Below are 17,451 nucleotides of genomic sequence, written 5' to 3'. Positions count from 1 at the left end.
AGTGCCTATCGACGTGTCACGGGTGTTGAGTCTTTGCAATACTGTACGGCGAGTGTTCACTTCTGGAGACGTCCAGATGGCGTACCGTGCCTCATGTAGAATGCGGCACCATGTATGGCATGTCTGACAAGCTTGGAGCATTGGACGCATCCAGCGCCTCTCCGCTCTCCGCCCAACGGGCTTATATCCGACGCGGCACAACCAAGACAATGTTTTGGGACAGAGAGTGGGGAAAAGGTGCAGCTAGCAGCGCGGCGGTGTGTGGCAATGCGAATAGCTTCACGAGGAACATGGTGCGTCTTTTAAGGTAGATTTGTCAAGGCCGGTGATTGGTGGTATCGACTGCCCACATGCATTGGGCCGGTGGATACGTCGTTCGTCTGTGCGGCCCGAGGATGTGAGTATATGCGGGCCACCCAGCAAGGCAATACGCTAGGTAGTGGAAGCCGGAAGTCAGGATCCGGCATTCCTCGAGCGACGGCGGCCGTGTTTGCTGTGGCTATACCGCATGTTTCTATTGCTCGAGAGCCGCCGGGTCCTGCTGCGACATGCGATGGGATCTGAAACTGTGCGACGTCGAGGGTGCGGTGAGGATGGATGCAAGGCGGCCGTTGTTTTTGGGCGGCTGCTGGTGAGGAGTGGAGCTCGGCCCGCCAGACGATGCTTGACCGTCTCTGAGCAGCCCCGTACGTGTCAGGCGATGGGGTTTGCACAGAGAAGGCGATGCACGGGCGCGTTGACCTGCGACCATGTTCCTTTGTCGTGAGCCAAGCAGGTCAACACATCTGCGCGGGGCGGTATGTCGCGCAGCCAACCACGGCGGGCATGGCTGGGGTGCAGACAGTTGGCAGTGTCGCTGCCGCAGGCCTGTATCCGAAGCGTGGCGGGTTTTGCGTCAGTCTTCGCCTGAAACACACACGGCGACGGTGACGATGGCCGCTCGCGAGGCTGCTGCTGCGTGCCCGACGAGCGCAACAGCATCCGGATGTTCGGCCTTGCCCCAACGGCGCTGCAAATTGAGCAATTTCCTAGCGGGCAGCTTTCGCATAAGTCGCCCAGGTAGCTTTTGATCGCGTCTGAGCGTATCTCGAGGTGCAATTGCCCTAGCTGCTAGAGGCAAGCACGGCCGGCTAGCGTTGTTTGTCTAGCCCGTGCGCGGGAGCATATATTCCTGCCCTCCCCAGCAACACCCGCCTCTTCAATCCGTTCACCCAAACCAGCATTAAATCACGCTGTAAGTCTCACCTGCGCTGCGCCCGAAGCCCCCAAAGCCCCCAGTCCATATATTGCGCCCATTGCCCCCTTCACTGCTCCTCCCAAGCCCAATCCGCACCCGCTCCACCGCTGCCGATCTCCCGCTGACTCTGTACCGCGCAGGCATTGATATTCTCTGCCCCATCCACAACAATGCTCTACTCTTCCATCATCGTCGCCGCCTCGGCTTTCGCCGGCCTCGCCTCTGCGCAAAACTCCACTGGCAGCTACAACACCCCCATCCCATGCTGCAGCGTCGACGCCGGCTCGGTGCCCCAGGACGACAAGCAGGCGTGGTGCAACGCCAACCAGAACACTTGCGTCGACGCCTGCGGTGGTCAGAGCAAAGTCGCCAGCCAGGGCAACAACTGCGATTCTGTTAGTATACCCACGGTCACATGCGATTCTTCCGCTAACATATGCATAGCAAACGCTTGAGTTCGACTGCAAGTGCAGGAACGAGACTGATATCAGCTCTGCGCTGGGGAACTATGAGCAGTCCGTCGACGGCCAGATGTGCCGTTACTGGTACGACCAGTGTGTCGTCGCCAGCGGCTCCGACGCTGCTGCCCGATTTGAGTGCGAACAGGCCCGTGACAACGAGTGCGGTACCTTGAAGTTCGACGCCGCCGCCACATCTTCAAGCGCCTCTCCCTCCGACAGCCCCTCGGCCACCAACAGCGGCTCTTCCCCAGACAACACCGGCGATGCCGCCGCCAGCGGAGCCTCCTCTACCCCCACCGAGGGTGCTGCCGTCCGCAACGCCATGTACGGCGCACCTGTCCTTGCCGGTGGTCTGTTCGCCCTCTTCGGCTTCGCCTTGTAAGCTGGCAATACTATAGATGGATTGCGGGCCGGTCCCAGTTGGACGGTAATGAGGATGGATTCGCGTCACGGATACTAGCATGGCGATATCACATATCGGGAGCCACGGCATAGCGTAACTAGCGCTTCGACGTTGGCGTCACATTGCTTGCACTGCTATCTATTTGTTCACGGCGGCTGAAGAGAGATGACGGGAGTTTAGGAGGATACTTAATGCGATGTTATGAAAGGACACACGACTTGTAATACCCAATACTACCAATACCGCCATTGCTGTATCTTGATCCGTTTTAGTGATGCTTTCCCACATGCGCGTATCGCATCCACCAACATTTGCTGACCTGGAGGCTTTATGGTTGTGTACATGTGGACGCGTCGCGTCTTCCCCGCATCTTCAAGTGCCATGGTTTGCGCAGGGACGTGTAGTCTACCATGGTTGTCAGCTGTAGCGCTAGACCGTCGCCCCATTGGTCAATGCGTGGATCAGCCGGCTCGAAGCTCAAGAATGATAAGCGTTATGCAGCTGAACCCATGCCCACATGACGCACGTCTCCGAAATCGTTCCTAGACCCAACATCAAGTAGACTCTACTACCGTCGGAGCCGCTCTCTGCTCAACACTTCACGACGCCTCACTGCCGATAGCCCGCTTGTTGACTGAAGCCCAGCCTTCGGCATCGCCGTATCACAAGCTCACACTCAGCTCCGAAGCCGAGGCCAGGCGGATACCAAGACAGCAGGTGAAAGCCGCACCCCGAGCAGACGATATTTCCCTACTGACTGCATCTAGCATCATAAATACACAACCGTGGCTGTCTCAAGACCCCTCTCGCTCGCGACTCACTCACCTATATACTACGTCACTCCCCAGCACCTACGCCAAAATCTGCGTAAGCGAGTCGCAGTACCGATCCACACTTCATACTTCACGAACCTACAGAGAAGACGATACACCTCGAAAACAATGGCGACTCTCAGTGCTGGACGTAAGCACAAGGTGACAATAGTCGGCTCTGGCAACTGGTATGTGGCAGCATCGGCTCCGGTGCGAGGGGAGATACCCACACGCAAAGCATGGCTAGCCGCTGAGATCAAGAGCTAACGGCTACAGGGGCACGACCATGGCCAAGCTGGTCGCCGAGAACGTCAAGGAGCATCCGTCGCTGTTCGAAGAGACCGTGCAGATGTGGGTGTTCGAGGAGGAGTACACCTTCCCAAAAGACTCGCCTCACTACAGCGGCTCCGACAAGCCCGAGAAGCTCTCGCAAATCATCAACAAAGTCCACGAGAACGTCAAGTACCTCCCCAACATCAAGCTTCCTTCCAACGTCGTCGCCAACCCCGATCTCCCCGATTCTTGCAAGGACTCGACCATGCTCATCTTCGTTCTCCCTCATCAGTTCATTGCACGTTCAAGCCAGCAGCTGGTCGGCAAGATCCTGCCATATGCGCGAGCTATCTGCTGTACAAAGGGTGTTGATGTCAGCGAGAAGGGCATTCGACTCATGTCCGAGACCATTGGCATGACGCTCAACATCTATTGCGGTGCCCTGTCGGGAGCCAACATCGCTTCCGAGATTGCCCAAGAGAAGTACTCCGAGACGACAGTAGCGTACGACCCGCCACCAATGGACTCGCGCAACCCTACCCCCAGTGGTTCGCCGAATGCCTCGCAGACTGATCTTACTGCTCATGTTGATCTCATTGACCCCAGTAAAAAGAAACCCAGTAAGCGTTCGGCGCATCTGACTGCTCTTCCCAACGAGTACCCCCCTCTATCGCACGAGAATGTTCGCAAACTCTTCCATCGCCCTTACTTCCACGTACACATCGTCAACGATGTCGCTGGTGTCTCACTGGGTGGAGCGCTGAAGAACATCATTGCGCTGGCTGCAGGCTTCGTGGATGGTCTGGGCTGGGGAGACAACGCAAAAGCAGCGGTCATGCGTGTCGGTATCTTGGAGATGGTCAAGTTTGGCAAGGCTTTCTTCGGAGAGAGTGCTCGTACAAGCACCTTCACCGAAGAGAGTTGTGGTGTTGCCGATGTTGTGACCTCGTGCATGGGCGGTCGCAACTTCCGCTGCGCAAAGATGGCCATCGCCCGCGGCAAGACCATTTATGAGATTGAGCAGTCTGAGCTCAACGGCCAAAAGCTTCAGGGCACCAGTACTGCCTATGAGGTGAATGAATTCTTGAAGGCCGAGGGCATGGAGGCCGAGTTCCCACTCTTCACCGCTGTCTACAATATCTTGGAGGGTAACAACAAGCCCGAGGATATTCCTCAGCTCATTGAGAAGAAGCCATGACTAGAGGAACCCAGACTTTAGACGTCCGATACATAGCGGCGGGCTCTGTGATTCGATAAACTACATCTAGACTTGAAAGCGAATACCCCTTTAGGTAGAATAGACTCCCCTTGAAATCTCGTCGGCTCGTTCATCCCTACGCCAGAATACTCACGTACCGTATGCAATCGCTGCATGGCCATCATCGTTACCAAATGAGCCTGTTGCGTGATTTCCCAGCACACCTGTATTGATAAGCAAACCATCGTACAACGTCCGCAGCACCCAAACAGGCACATCCTGATAGTGGGGACGAGCGTCTTTGTACGAGAATGATCGTTTCGGGGTTTTCGCATACTTCTAAACATATAGATACTTTATAAGCACTGCATATAGGCGATACGACATATGCACTCGGCCGCGCTGTTAATGCAACCGACTGACGCAAGTACCTCCGAACAGCATCGGACTTTAGAATTGCCTTGGCAGGATCGACGTTTAGTTCGGCGCTTGAGTCCGCGGAGCAGCATCCATGCCAACTACATCATGCCGAACATGGATCACTACCAGCTCCCGATCACTGAGTTTGTGGAAGACCGCCTGCCTGCAGCCTACACACGCGTCAGGAATGCGATTTGGTCCACCTTACACGAGTGAGCTGTGACTCGTGTTGTGGTAACGATATGCAGGGACACCCACTGAGTGGGTAAAGCGAATGAGATCGTGGGCGGAAGGATTGATTGGTAATGCGAAAAAAAAGTTAGATCTTCAACCGTTTCAACCGCATCTAGGTTTGGTGATTGTGGATGCGCTTCGCATCTCTAGCCCTGTCTAGCTTCTCGGCAAGGCACGTCAATCGTTAATCAAATCTCAAAGATGACGACATGGCCTTGCTTTAACTCCGATGCCTCCTGCTTGAGGGTTTGTCAACTTCCCGATTTTTGGCCTGGTGTCCCCGTCATCTGTAGGACCCCATTGTTTCCCGTCTCTTCAACGGCGGAAGCTTAATATCAGCCGATTGAGCAATTTGTCTGCAGGTAAACCTCCTGACTGCTTCTTGTGCCGAGTTTCTTCATACCACTTCTCTATTCTGTTTCTCCTCTAGTGCAGCTGTTTGATACCCAATACTTTTCTCACTCATCATGTGGGGTTCCGCCATTCCACCCGCCGAACGGGACAATCGACGCAATCCATGGCACGAGGACGACTACCTTCGCGATGGGAGAGAAGAAGTAGTGACACCGGACCACCAGAGCGAGGAGGAAAGCCCAGATCGCGACCGCCTACGACGCGCAGGCACCTGGGGTGAGAAAGACGCAGGGAGACTTGATACACGGGCAGCAGCAGAGGATCTCGAGGTCCTACGGGGAGAGCTTGCGTCTTTGTCAAAGTCGCGTTCCCGCGGCGCACAATCGCAACGATCGAACCCGCTTTCTAGGACTACAAGTCGACTCAGCAAACGCCAAAGCCAGGGCCAGGGCCATCGTCGAGGATCCATTACGCGCGCAGAAGAGGGCACCGGCGATGCAGAAGATGACGAACCGGTAGACATTGTTGCTGCGGAAAAGGAAGACGACTTCGAGCTCGATGAATTCATGCGTGAGGGACACTTCGAGAAGCGCAAGGACGGTCAATCGGCCAAGAAAGTCGGCGTCATCTACAAGAATCTCACCGTTAAGGGTGTGGGGTCGACTGCTTCCTTCGCGAGGACGCTGCCCAACGCGATTCTGGGCACCTTTGGGCCTGATCTCTACCGTATCGTCTCCGGTTTTATCCCGACGCTGAAGTTGGGCAGACATAAGCAGATGCGGACACTTATCAATGACTTTTCGGGTGTGGTCAAAGATGGCGAGATGATGCTCGTCTTAGGACGGTGAGCAATACCTCCGTACGAAATGTATTCGTGACAACTACTGACATGGTTTACTAGGCCCGGATCTGGATGTTCTACCTTCCTGAAGGCTATATCAAACAATCGCGAGTCGTATGCTGCCGTGGAGGGCGATGTATCCTACGGAGGTATCCCAGCCGGCAAGCAGAAGAAGCAATTCCGAGGAGAAGTCAACTACAACCCCGAGGACGACTCGCACATGGCCGATCTCAACGTCTGGCAAACACTCAAGTTTGCCCTCACCAACAAGACCAAGAAGAACGAGAAGCACGAGGTCAGTCTCCCGCGCGAAAAACCCAAGCCAAACAACTACTAACATGATGAACTACAGATCCCGATCATCCTTGACGCACTCCTAAAGGTCTTCGGTATATCCCACACCAAATACACCAAAGTAGGAGATGAATACGTTCGTGGCGTTAGTGGAGGCGAACGCAAGCGCGTCTCCATTGCCGAGACTCTCGCCACGAAGAGCACGGTCAACTGCTGGGACAACAGCACCCGCGGCCTTGACGCCAGTACCGCGCTCGACTACGCCAAATCGCTCCGCATCATGACCGATATCAGCAACCGAACGACGCTAGTGACGCTTTACCAAGCTGGTGAACAGATCTACGAGGTCATGGACAAGGTCATGGTTATTGATGCTGGACGCTGCATCTATCAGGGGCCGGCGGGCGAGGCGAAGCAGTACTTCCAGGACTTGGGGTTCAAGTGCCCAGAACGCCAGACGACGGCTGACTTTTTGACGGCGGTTACTGATCCTACCGAACGTCAGTTTCGTGAAGGATTTGAAGACAAAGCACCGAAGACGTCTGAGGAGCTTGAGAAAGCTTTCAGAGAGAGTGAGGCTTACAAGAAGGTTTTGAGAGAGATCTCCGAATACGAAGCGGAGCTAGAGAACAGCGGCTATGTGGACGCCAAGGAGTTCGAGGGCGCCGTACGAGAGAGTAAGAGTAAGACGGTTCGCAAGAAGAGTCCATACACCGTCTCTTTCATCCGCCAAGTACTGGCTTGCACTCAACGCGAGTTCTGGCTCACATGGGGTGATCAGACCACGCTATATACCAAATTCTGTAAGTTGCGCCAACGCGATGAGGGAGCCTGGAGGTATTCGCCACCTTTTCGGTTTTCAAAGGTCTATTGAAAGTGGGACGAGGACCTCCTTGCTTACTCGTTGCTCTTACCATCTCGCGATAATCTACTAACGTCTTCGTCAAGTCATCATCATCTCCAACGGTCTCATCGTCGGATCCCTGTTCTACGGACAAGCTCTTGACACCTCTGGTGCTTTCTCACGAGGCGGCTCTGGTTTCTTCTCCATTCTCTTCCTCGGATGGCTCCAGCTTTCGGAGCTGATGAAGGCGGTCTCTGGTCGTAATGTTGTCAAGAGACATGAGGACTACGCTTTCTATCGCCCTAGTGCTGTGGCCATTGCGCGTGTGGTGCAAGACTTCCCGCTGCTGCTGGCACAGGTCATTCCATTCTGTAAGTCGTGTCTTCCCGAAGCCCATATGGGATGCATGCGCCTGAAGGCCTTTGCGGCATTCTCGGGTTCCAACTGCAGACTTACCATCCTGCGAGGGCCTTTTGGCTCATCTGACTTCACGTGAATCTTGCTAACGACTTCAGCCATCATCATGTACTTCATGACCGGTCTCGACGTCGACGTGTCCAAGTTCTTCATCTACTTCCTGTTCATCTACATCACAACCTTCTGTGTTACAAGTCTCTACCGCATGTTCGCCGCTCTCTCGCCTACCATCGATGACGCCGTGCGGTTTGCGGGTATCGCGCTCAATCTCCTGATTATCTACACGGGCTACGTCATCCCGAAGCCCCAGCTTCTGACGGACTATATCTGGTTTGGATGGATATACTGGATCAACCCGGTTGCGTACTCTTTCGAATCGGTGCTCGCAAACGAATTTTCCGATCGTATCATGGAGTGCGCTCCTAGCCAACTGGTACCCCAAGGATCAGGTGTCGATCCCGCCTATCAGGGTTGTAGTTTGACTGGTGCACCACCAAACTCGAGAACTGTCCCCGGCTCAGACTACCTCCAGGTGTCCTTCAACTACTCGAGGTCGAACCTCTGGCGCAACTTCGGTGTTGTAATAGCCTTCACGGTGCTATATCTTTTGGTAACGGTGATCGCAACCGAAACGGTATCCTTCGCGCAGTCAGGTGGCGGTGCATTGGTCTTCGCCAAGAACAAGCGGGCCAAGCAAGCTGTTAAGGAAGAGGCACCTGTTGATGAGGAAAATGTGGTCGCTGGCGAGTCTACCGCGAGCTCAGACACCGCTACTCATCAAGAGGAGGAGGCGCTGGACTCGATCTCGAGCAGCGAAAGCGTCTTTACCTGGAAGGATGTCGAATACACTGTCCCATATCAGGGAGGTGAGCGCAAGCTTCTGAACAAGGTCAACGGATATGCAAAGCCTGGTGTCATGATCGCCCTTGTCGGTGCCTCCGGTGCCGGTAAGTCCACCTTACTCAACACACTATCGCAACGACAATCTACCGGTGTCGTCTCTGGTGAGTTCCTGGTGGATGGCAAGGATCTCGGCAAGGCTTTCCAACGAGGTACTGGATTCTGCGAGCAGATGGATCTCCACGACGGTACTGCTACAATCCGCGAAGCTCTCGAGTTCTCCGCCATCCTGCGCCAGGATAAGAAGACGCCTAGGAAGGAGAAGCTTGACTACGTCAACAAGATCATCGACCTGCTCGAACTACAAGACATTCAAGATGCGCTTGTTTCCAGCCTGGGTGTTGAGCAAAAGAAGCGCCTCACGATCGGTGTCGAACTCGCTGCGAAGCCTTCGCTGCTACTGTTCCTTGACGAGCCGACGAGTGGTCTCGACAGCAACTCGGCGTACTCCATCGTCCAGTTCCTCAAGAAGCTCGCTCAGGCAGGCCAGGCTATTGTCTGCACTATTCATCAGCCCAGCAGTGTCTTGATTCAGCAATTCGACATGATTCTGGCCCTCAATCCCGGTGGCAACACTTTCTACTTCGGTCCCGTAGGCGAGAACGGAACCGACGTTATCAAATACTTTGGCGATCGCGGCGTACAGTGTCCGCCTAGTAAGAACGTGGCAGAGTTCATCCTGGAGACCGCAGCGAAGCCTGTCAAGCGTAAAGATGGCAGCAAGATCAATTGGAATGAAGAGTGGCTCAATTCCGACAACAACAAGCAGATGCTCCAGGAAATCGATCGCATCAAGGCCGACCGCAGCAAGACCGTATCCAACCAGAACCAAGAAGGAGCAGAAGAGGAATCCGAGTTCGCGGCAAGTGTCTGGGAGCAAACCACCATGCTTACCAAGCGCACCTTCATTCAGTACTGGCGCGATCCGTCGTATCTATACGGCAAGCTTTTCGTCGCAGTGATCATCGGCATATTCAACGGCTTCACATTCTGGCAACTCGGCAACTCCATCGGCGACCTGCAAAACCGCATGTTCACCGCTTTCCTCATCATCCTCATTCCACCCACCATCGTCAACGCCGTCGTACCCAAATTTTACCAAAACATGGCGCTATGGCAAGCTCGCGAACTTCCGTCTCGCATTTACGGCTGGGTCGCTTTCACCACTGCGCAGGTGGTGGCTGAGATTCCCATCGCCATCGTGTCGAGTGTGCTATATTGGATTTTGTGGTACTTCCCTACTGGGCTACCCACCGATAGCTCGACGTCTGGATACGTCTTCTTGATGACAATGCTGTTCTTCCTGTTCATTTCCAGCTGGGGTCAGTGGATTTGTGCGTTTGCGCCGAGCTTTACGGTTATTTCGAATGTGTTGCCTTTCTTCTTCGTCATGTTTGGTCTGTTCAATGGTGTTGTACGGCCGTACGACATGATGCCCGTCTTCTGGAAGTATTGGATGTTTTGGATCAACCCTTCAACGTACTGGATTGGTGGTGTTCTCGCTGCTACTTTGAACGGCATTCCGGTTGAGTGTCAGGAGAGCGAGACCGCCATTTTCGACGCACCACCAGGCCAGACGTGTTCCTCCTACGCTGGTGCCTTTGCTTCAGCTTCTCCTGGATATCTCCTCAACCCCGATGCCACGACTGGTTGCCAATACTGCCCATATTCTTTGGGTAACGACTACCTCGCAACCATCCACATCAAAGCAAGCGACAAATGGCGCAACTTTGGTATCTTCCTTGCCTTTTGCATTAGTAACTGGGCGCTTGTTTACTTTTTTGTTTGGAGCATCAGAATTAAGGGATGGAGCTTTGGTTTCGGGACTGTCTTCGGAGGCCTGGGCAAGGGTGTCAGTAAGATCAAGGGCATGCTAAGTGGGAAGAAGAAGAGTGAAGAGAAGGCCTGATAAGTGCCGTAATCTGTGTGTGTGTGTGAGAGAGAGAGAGAGAGAGAGATGTTTGTAGCCTATCTTCAATATAATGTTCAAGTTTTAGCAAAGCTACGTCTCAAGTTATCTTATCGAAGCGCCTCTTCAATCGCCAGTGTCGCGTCGGTTTGTGCATGTCACGTCACGGACGTATCCATCTAAGAAAGCCTCAAAAGTCAAGTCAACATGTTCTATAATACCGAGTGCGACGCATGCAACTGCGAGTCTGTTAATTAGTAGGCTACCATACGGCACATGAATGCAGTGGACCACTGAGCCCACCGTTACGAATGCCATACTGTACTTGCTTTTTGCATCTGTGTCTTCGGGAACAATCTCCAGGAACTTGTATCCAATTAGCCCAACAGCGCCGCACCCAACCATCATCCTTGCAATATTGGTGGAGAGTTCAGCAGGATCATTGCCGTTCTCCCGATCGCTGCCAAATGAGGCTCCGCGGCATTCAGTCGGAGTGGAAGACGTCTACTTCTAACGACTTAAGCCGCAGGACGGCAATATTGACAGCGAGAGTCTAATATTCATGTTCGTGTTGCCAAAATGTGGTCGCAGACATCAATTCTGATGAGAGAAGTCATCGCCTGATGCGGTCGAAGATATTGCAACTCCAAGAACCTCGCCTCCAGTGGATCGAACGGCGCACGGAGGTGGCGTGCATTTGGTGCACAGGTTCCGTACTGCGGGCGGTCCGGCACGGTACCTATGCGGCTAAGAAGCTAGAGGACAGCTAAATCGTCATTAAGGATGCGAAGGATATGAAGGACGCGAACTTGTTCACATCGCATACATACTAAAAGCGACTATAACGGGTTTCCCGTTCCGACTTGGCAGGGCGTAACTTACTATATATCTTGGCGTTTGGCCTTATACATTCACTCGTCTTTGCACCGAATCAACACAAAGAAGGAGCCACGAACGACCACTATTACATGAACCAAACGCTTTTAGCCAGCAACTAGGCGATATGTGGTAAATGGTATGGGCATTGTGAAGAGCTATTGAGAACGGAAGCGAACACCACGAAGGATTTCCCAATAAAATCTGCAGGATGGCGCATCATAGGCATGATAACGGACTGAAATCATAGGAACCCGATGCTACGAGAATGCGAATATAAAGCCTTGAGGTCTCTCACGTTTCCTCTTAGTATCCTCATCAGCATTGCCTTCACTCAAGGCAAACACTATCTTCCAATCAGTTTAACAAAGCGGATTATACTTTCCAACATGCTCGCCAAACTCGCTGCTCTTTTGGCCTTTGCTGGTGTGTCCAGCGTACAAGCGCAGCTGGTCTACGAATGTGACTCATATACGGAGCCAAATTATGATTCTTGTAAGTAACCGCCTGGTGTTACACGACTTTCAACTAATCGAGCTTTAGGCGACAGAATCATAGCCAGCATTGACTGGACGGAAAGCCCTTATAATGGTGGTCGTCCAATTAAAGATGGTGAATGCAACATCTTCTCTGATCCGACATATTCGGACGGACAGGACGCAAACTGCGTCATCGCTGTATGCAACACCCGCGGCGATGGGCAGGACTCGTACTTGAATGTCGTCAGTGGTCCGACATACTATCGCTTGATCAAGCAGTGGTGTGAGCCTCAGGGATCTGGCGGTCGGGCCCCAGGCCCTGCTCAAATAGAGGCAGGTTCAAACCAATACGTCGAAGCCGGCGCCGCCCCAGCAAGTTTCGTTAGACGCAGCTCCATTCGCACCACGACCCGTTCCTCTAAGCCGCGACTAAGAGTTGACTCGAAGACAATAGAGGAGATGGAGGTTTTCTGGGAGACGGTGAGGAAAGAAACCATCCAACGTCAATCCGAGCCCACTATCCAGAAGAGAGTGAGTATCCAGTCCATCTTTGTCCCTGTTTACCAATTCACTGCCCTTTCTCTAACACAATCCGACAACAGCAAGAAGAGGTGCTTGTCCTCGGTCTTTCTAGGTCCGTTACTCGACCCGGCGTCAGCGACCGGATGAGCGGCATCTCTTCACCTGGCGTAACCACCGAGTGGTCTACTACAGAAGGATTTTCCACGAGCGTCGGTGTGAGTGCCGAAGTAAGCGTCGGCTTCTTTGACATCTTCACTGCATCCGTTGGCATCGACGTATCTATGGAATTTAGTCAGGAGTACACCCGGACGATCGAGTTTGATCCAAGCAAGTCATGCAGCTCATCACAGGAGGCCTTTATGGTCTTCTTACCGCACTTCGATCACTACGTTGTCGCGGACGAGAACGGCAATCAATACGATATCTGGATTCCCGTAGAAGGAGGCGAGGTCGCAGTCCAGTGTCTTGGCTAGACGAACATGGGGATGATTATTAGTCGTAGGGCGGCTAGTCCTGTGGCAGAATATATACTTTGCACGCTTTTTGTAGTATAGTTAGACCTTTTTGCACTTTCAACAATTGCTAAGGTCTGTTAGATGGATATGTAGTTAGGCTGAATAGAGGCGCCATGGCCACTCAATTGTGTCACGAATGCAGTGCTCAATCACTTCTCTGTTTTGCTTATTTTCAAACACTCCCTCATAAGCTTCCTTCCAGAATCTATATCTTAGTAACTCCATGTAATGTTAGTTTCACATCTTGAAGATGTAAAACTGCATTTCGACTGGCCCATGAAGTATTTGTTGTAATCCGCAGATAATTACACAAGCATTACAGTCGCGTTTATAGCAATGAATAAAGACATTCAAGTATTTCGCCGCCTTTTATTACGTACACAAATACATGAATCATCTCAACCTCGGTACTGGCTTCGGTACCTCAAATCGTTCGACGAGGTCGCCATGATTCAGATTATGGAAGCTATGACTAGCTCCCCGCTGTGGATATTGAGTCTTTTAGTGGATAAGAACCAAGGGAAAGTTATCACAGCCACCACACGCTATGTAAGCCAAGGACAACTATATAAAAGGCAACATCCTAGAGAAAAAATGGAATTTCGCAACTCCTACAGAACAGGTCAGTTATTATTCACACCCATTTTTTTTGTATGAACGCTAAATTTGAAGGGGTCCCAGAAGAACACGGTATGTGTGTGAGTGTTAGCAGCACACGTAACTCCCCAACAGGACGATGGAGCTGCAGTGTGCAATCAGCAATCCATGAAAGTTTTTCTTCATCTCTGACTTTTTGAGATAAGAAAAGGACAGTGGCTTACTTCGAGAGCAGGAGGAATTGAACTTCCAACTTCGCATCTTGCATTTTGGGGTTCGACTTTCCGAGGTCGAGAGGTGCGCGCTTGATGAGAGGAAGGCCAATTGTTGTCATGATATACGCGACATTCAATACGACCGATGATGGAGTAACCTGACCGATATTCGCGCACCATTGCGTGCGTGTTTCTCGGTAAGAGAGAGAGAAGGCAGGTGCTGAGGTCACTTTGAGGGCAGGCAGGAGGGTCGGTGATGAAGCAGTCGCAGTCGTGTTTCCCACGCTACACGCTGGGGTTCGCGAACCAATAGCGCAAAGCTCTGAGACCCCAAAAAACATGTTAATTACAATCTACAATGTGAATAATCGTTACCTACTGTCTTGCTACCATGTCCGCCTGTTCTGTCTGTGAGACGCTTATAGACCCCAATCACTTACAAACAGTCCTGCTGTTTCAGAAACCGACATTTGCCGTAACATCTCGACGTCATTACTACTCACTTGTGATTATACGGAGCAAAGACGATACAATAGTCATGACACACAGTGCAGTGCAATATGACGCACCAGACAGAATACAAGAGGTCCCTATCATATGTTTCAAAGAGGAGGCGTTTCAACCTGTATTACTCTATCGCATAATCAACGCCGCGCAATGCTGTGAAGACTGTCTATGCTGGCTAACCGACAACCCTAAAGCTGCACCTGAAACTTCGGGTTCGTCCTGATCCTCTCACCATAGTACCTGAACAGAATCGGCACCGGGACAAACGCCACAGCGATGAACCCAAGTAGAGAATTTCCCCAACCCAACCCCAAAGCATCGTACATGTTCAATCCAGCGAGCGGCAGAAAGGCGCCGAACATGGAGCGGAGAACAGTATTTGCTGCGATAGCAGACGCAGCGTGGACAGTAAACGCATCAACGAGGTAGGTTTGGATAGTCATCATAGCCGTTAGATTACCCAGACCGATGAGCGAGGTAAAGATGATGGGGACGATCCAGTGGACTTTGTAGTATGTCGTCCACCCGTATACGAAGACACCGACGGGAAGTCCAATGGCACCGGGTAGGGTAAGGACAAGCGGAAGGCGGTGTTCAGGCTTGACGTTTCCTTTGGCTTGTTGCTTGACTATGATCTTGTCGGATAGGACACCAAGGGCTATCATACCAATGAACATGCCTACACCAACACCGATGTAGGACAGTCCAACGGCGCCGGAGGAGAAGTGGTATTGGCCCTCGAAGACAAACGTGACGGTCGTGAAGAACAGGTACAGGATACCGTAGTTGATAGCGACGTAGAGGGACATGAGACCGACAATTGGAGAAAGGAGGAGCATCTTCATCGGGCGCACAATAGCGCGAATGAAAATCTCCTTCGGCGGCAGATCCTGGGCGAGTTTCGACCTCAGATTCTCGTTTCCAGTTTCTTTCCGCAGGGCCTTCGTCTTGCGAGCGAGGATGGTAGGATGGTAGGATTCGCGGCCAACGAAAAAGAGCATGACGCCGAAGACGCCGCCGAAGATGGCAAGGATCCAGAAGACCCAACGCCAGGATTGATTCTCCACGAGGAAACCTCCGCATACAGGTCCGATGACAGGACCTAGAAGTGGTCCAACGGCCCACACGGCCATTGCACCAGCTCGTTGTTCAGGAGGAAACATGTCGGCGATTGTGCCGCCTCCGATAGTCAAGGGCGCGGCTCCGGCACACCCTGCTAGAAAACGGAAGCCTACCAACATGCCCATGGAATTGGATAACGCACAGGCGATGTTGAAGACAACGAAGAGTGCGTTGCAGATGTTGTACAGATGCATGCGTCCGTAAAGTTCAGACATGGGCGCGATTATCAGAGGCCCAATAGCGAATCCCAGGATATACACTGAGACGACGAACGAGGCCATTATGTTGGAGGTTTCGTTGAAGGCATGAAGGACCTGGGGGACGCCGGGTGCGAAGAAGGAGGATGCGAGGGGAGTGATGAGAGTACAGGCACCCAGTGCGGCTATGATACCCCACTTCTTTTTCGCCGTCCAGTTTTGAGGGTTCGCGGGATCATCAGGCCCGTCCCAGTCGACAATGTTGGGGTCTCGTTCTTGTTCTGGTGGGGAGACGCTGGACACTGTTCGCTCGTCTGTGTGGGTTGAATGGGCATGGCTGTCGATGCCCTTCTCTGGATCTTTGGAGAATGAATCCTCAGGTAGTCTGCTGTCTGCATCATGACCTTGTTCGTATGCTTCTTTGGTAGGTCCGTTGGGCAGATCTTGCGCATCCCGCGCGGGGTTTGGTAATGACGATGGCGTCGCCATTGTGGAAGTTGAATATGGAGTGAGCTGAAGGGGCCATCGTTAGCATGTATTCGACACCGTGACGCATCTTCGCCCCTCCCGTGCCGTACGCACTGATGTGGCGTCATGGTGTTAGATCACTGTGTACACTGGCAGCCAAAAAGAGAAGCACGTCTTACCGAGTTGGAACGGAGACAGTCGACTTGGAACAACGGCAAGAACCGAATACAAATCGAACAGTTTGTAGATCGACAGTTCGGAAGTCAAACTACCAGCACAAAGCGTTCTAGGCAAATATGGAAGGTAGATCTGAGAGAAAGGAAAGAAGTGATGCCTCGTGTAAAATGAACAGCAACAAAGGCTTACGTCGCAATCACGGACACAGAATCCACGACCCTCCGCACGCGAAAGGGCTGCGTGCCTAGAGTTATGATCCGAGGGCGCAAAGCGGCAGGCGGTCTTACAGCCGTATGCAGCGTGTTCACCCTATCTCCACACCCTACACGGCGTTATGTCCGCGGATAGGCTAAACTGTTCAGAGCCATGGACAACGGATCTACGGCATTGTAGGATTCTGCACCAATGATATGGCGGACGCGGGAGACGGTAGCCAGAGCATGGGGAGGCTTTGTCAAAGCTTGTTGGTTGGCATGGTGAGCTTGACAGCGCCCGCGAAATGGTGCCATCTCCCGAGGGTCGCTTGGCTGAAGGTGCGCGCGGAGGGTCGGATGGTCATCTCGGAGCCGGCGGGGCGTGGAGCAGTGCTGGGTTACTTTTGTAACGCAAATTCCATTCTTCGCAGAGACCAAGTCCGTTAACCTGGTTTCAGGCATTCGGGGTTAGGTCCGTCGCGCGTGTTCGTGCTACTACATTCGTCCGACGCGTGTACCGCGGACCTGGTATGTAGTTTGGTCCTACGTCGAGCTCAAAGCGACGTTGCTATGAATCGCAAAACTAGTAGTAGCAATTTAGGCCTCTAGATGTGGCACCTGACGAAGCGAGTCGAGATGAGTCCCGGTGGGGTTTGGTTAGCAGTACGCCGCCTTAGGAAGGCGACACGAAACACTTCTGACCTCGATATTGTCGAAAAACGCCCTGCAGCTGCATCGTTTGCCGTTCCGGGTACTCCTCTTGTGGTTTCTTGATAACGCGCAGATGTGAGTATGAGACGCGACGTCCATCGACCGATCCACTGTCCCCCCGCAAAGCGTGTGGTCCCACTTGTCCCCAGAGTATGTGTCCGCTGTCATCCGACCCATTCTGCAGATCTGTGGTATGGGAACGGCTGGTATCAGCTCTTTCGGTTCGTGCATGTTTGCGAGGATTGACTGATAACGGCAAACTCATCGGCGGAGA

At 52.8% G+C, this 17,451-nt stretch overlaps 5 protein-coding genes across 5 annotated transcripts; 4 read left to right on the top strand and 1 right to left on the bottom strand.

Moving 5' to 3' along the window:
* Positions 1-1,407: 1,407 nt before the first annotated feature.
* BKA58DRAFT_403866 (uncharacterized protein) lies at positions 1,408-2,080 on the top strand (the record flags this gene model as incomplete). The annotated part of the gene is made up of 2 exons (XM_046171810.1): positions 1,408-1,632; positions 1,682-2,080. The coding sequence occupies 2 exons, from the start codon at positions 1,408-1,410 to the stop codon at positions 2,078-2,080; spliced, it is 624 nt and encodes a 207-aa protein (XP_046023705.1).
* Positions 2,081-2,611: 531 nt separating this feature from the next.
* Positions 2,612-4,702, top strand: BKA58DRAFT_342770 (NAD-dependent glycerol-3-phosphate dehydrogenase N-terminus-domain-containing protein). The gene is made up of 3 exons (XM_046168372.1): positions 2,612-2,818; positions 2,869-3,101; positions 3,190-4,702. The coding sequence occupies exons 2-3, from the start codon at positions 3,043-3,045 to the stop codon at positions 4,382-4,384; spliced, it is 1,254 nt and encodes a 417-aa protein (XP_046023704.1). The 5' UTR covers positions 2,612-2,818; positions 2,869-3,042; the 3' UTR covers positions 4,385-4,702.
* A 477-nt stretch (positions 4,703-5,179) lies between these two features.
* Positions 5,180-10,689, top strand: BKA58DRAFT_216852 (ABC-2 type transporter-domain-containing protein). The gene is made up of 5 exons (XM_046166171.1): positions 5,180-6,236; positions 6,294-6,528; positions 6,586-7,330; positions 7,476-7,742; positions 7,887-10,689. The coding sequence occupies exons 1-5, from the start codon at positions 5,506-5,508 to the stop codon at positions 10,595-10,597; spliced, it is 4,689 nt and encodes a 1,562-aa protein (XP_046023703.1). The 5' UTR covers positions 5,180-5,505; the 3' UTR covers positions 10,598-10,689.
* A 1,173-nt stretch (positions 10,690-11,862) lies between these two features.
* Positions 11,863-12,947, top strand: BKA58DRAFT_442042 (uncharacterized protein; the record flags this gene model as incomplete). Its single annotated transcript, XM_046173876.1, has 3 exons — positions 11,863-11,968; positions 12,017-12,483; positions 12,555-12,947. 3 exons carry the CDS (start codon positions 11,863-11,865, stop codon positions 12,945-12,947), a joined length of 966 nt encoding a protein of 321 aa, XP_046023702.1.
* A 1,134-nt stretch (positions 12,948-14,081) lies between these two features.
* BKA58DRAFT_364860 (major facilitator superfamily domain-containing protein) lies at positions 14,082-16,593 on the bottom strand. The gene is made up of 2 exons (XM_046168862.1): positions 16,275-16,593; positions 14,082-16,140 (listed from the first exon to the last, which is right to left on the bottom strand). The coding sequence occupies exon 2, from the start codon at positions 16,114-16,116 to the stop codon at positions 14,497-14,499; it is 1,620 nt and encodes a 539-aa protein (XP_046023701.1). The 5' UTR covers positions 16,117-16,140; positions 16,275-16,593; the 3' UTR covers positions 14,082-14,496.
* Between the last annotated feature and the right edge of the window lie 858 nt (positions 16,594-17,451).

Source organism: Alternaria rosae, assembly GCF_020736505.1.
Source record: "Alternaria rosae strain MPI-PUGE-AT-0040 chromosome Unknown BKA58scaffold_7, whole genome shotgun sequence".
NCBI lineage: Eukaryota > Fungi > Ascomycota > Dothideomycetes > Pleosporales > Pleosporaceae > Alternaria > Alternaria rosae.
The sequence above is the reverse complement of the archived record's forward strand: the minus strand, read 5'-3'. Positions and strand labels throughout refer to the sequence as shown.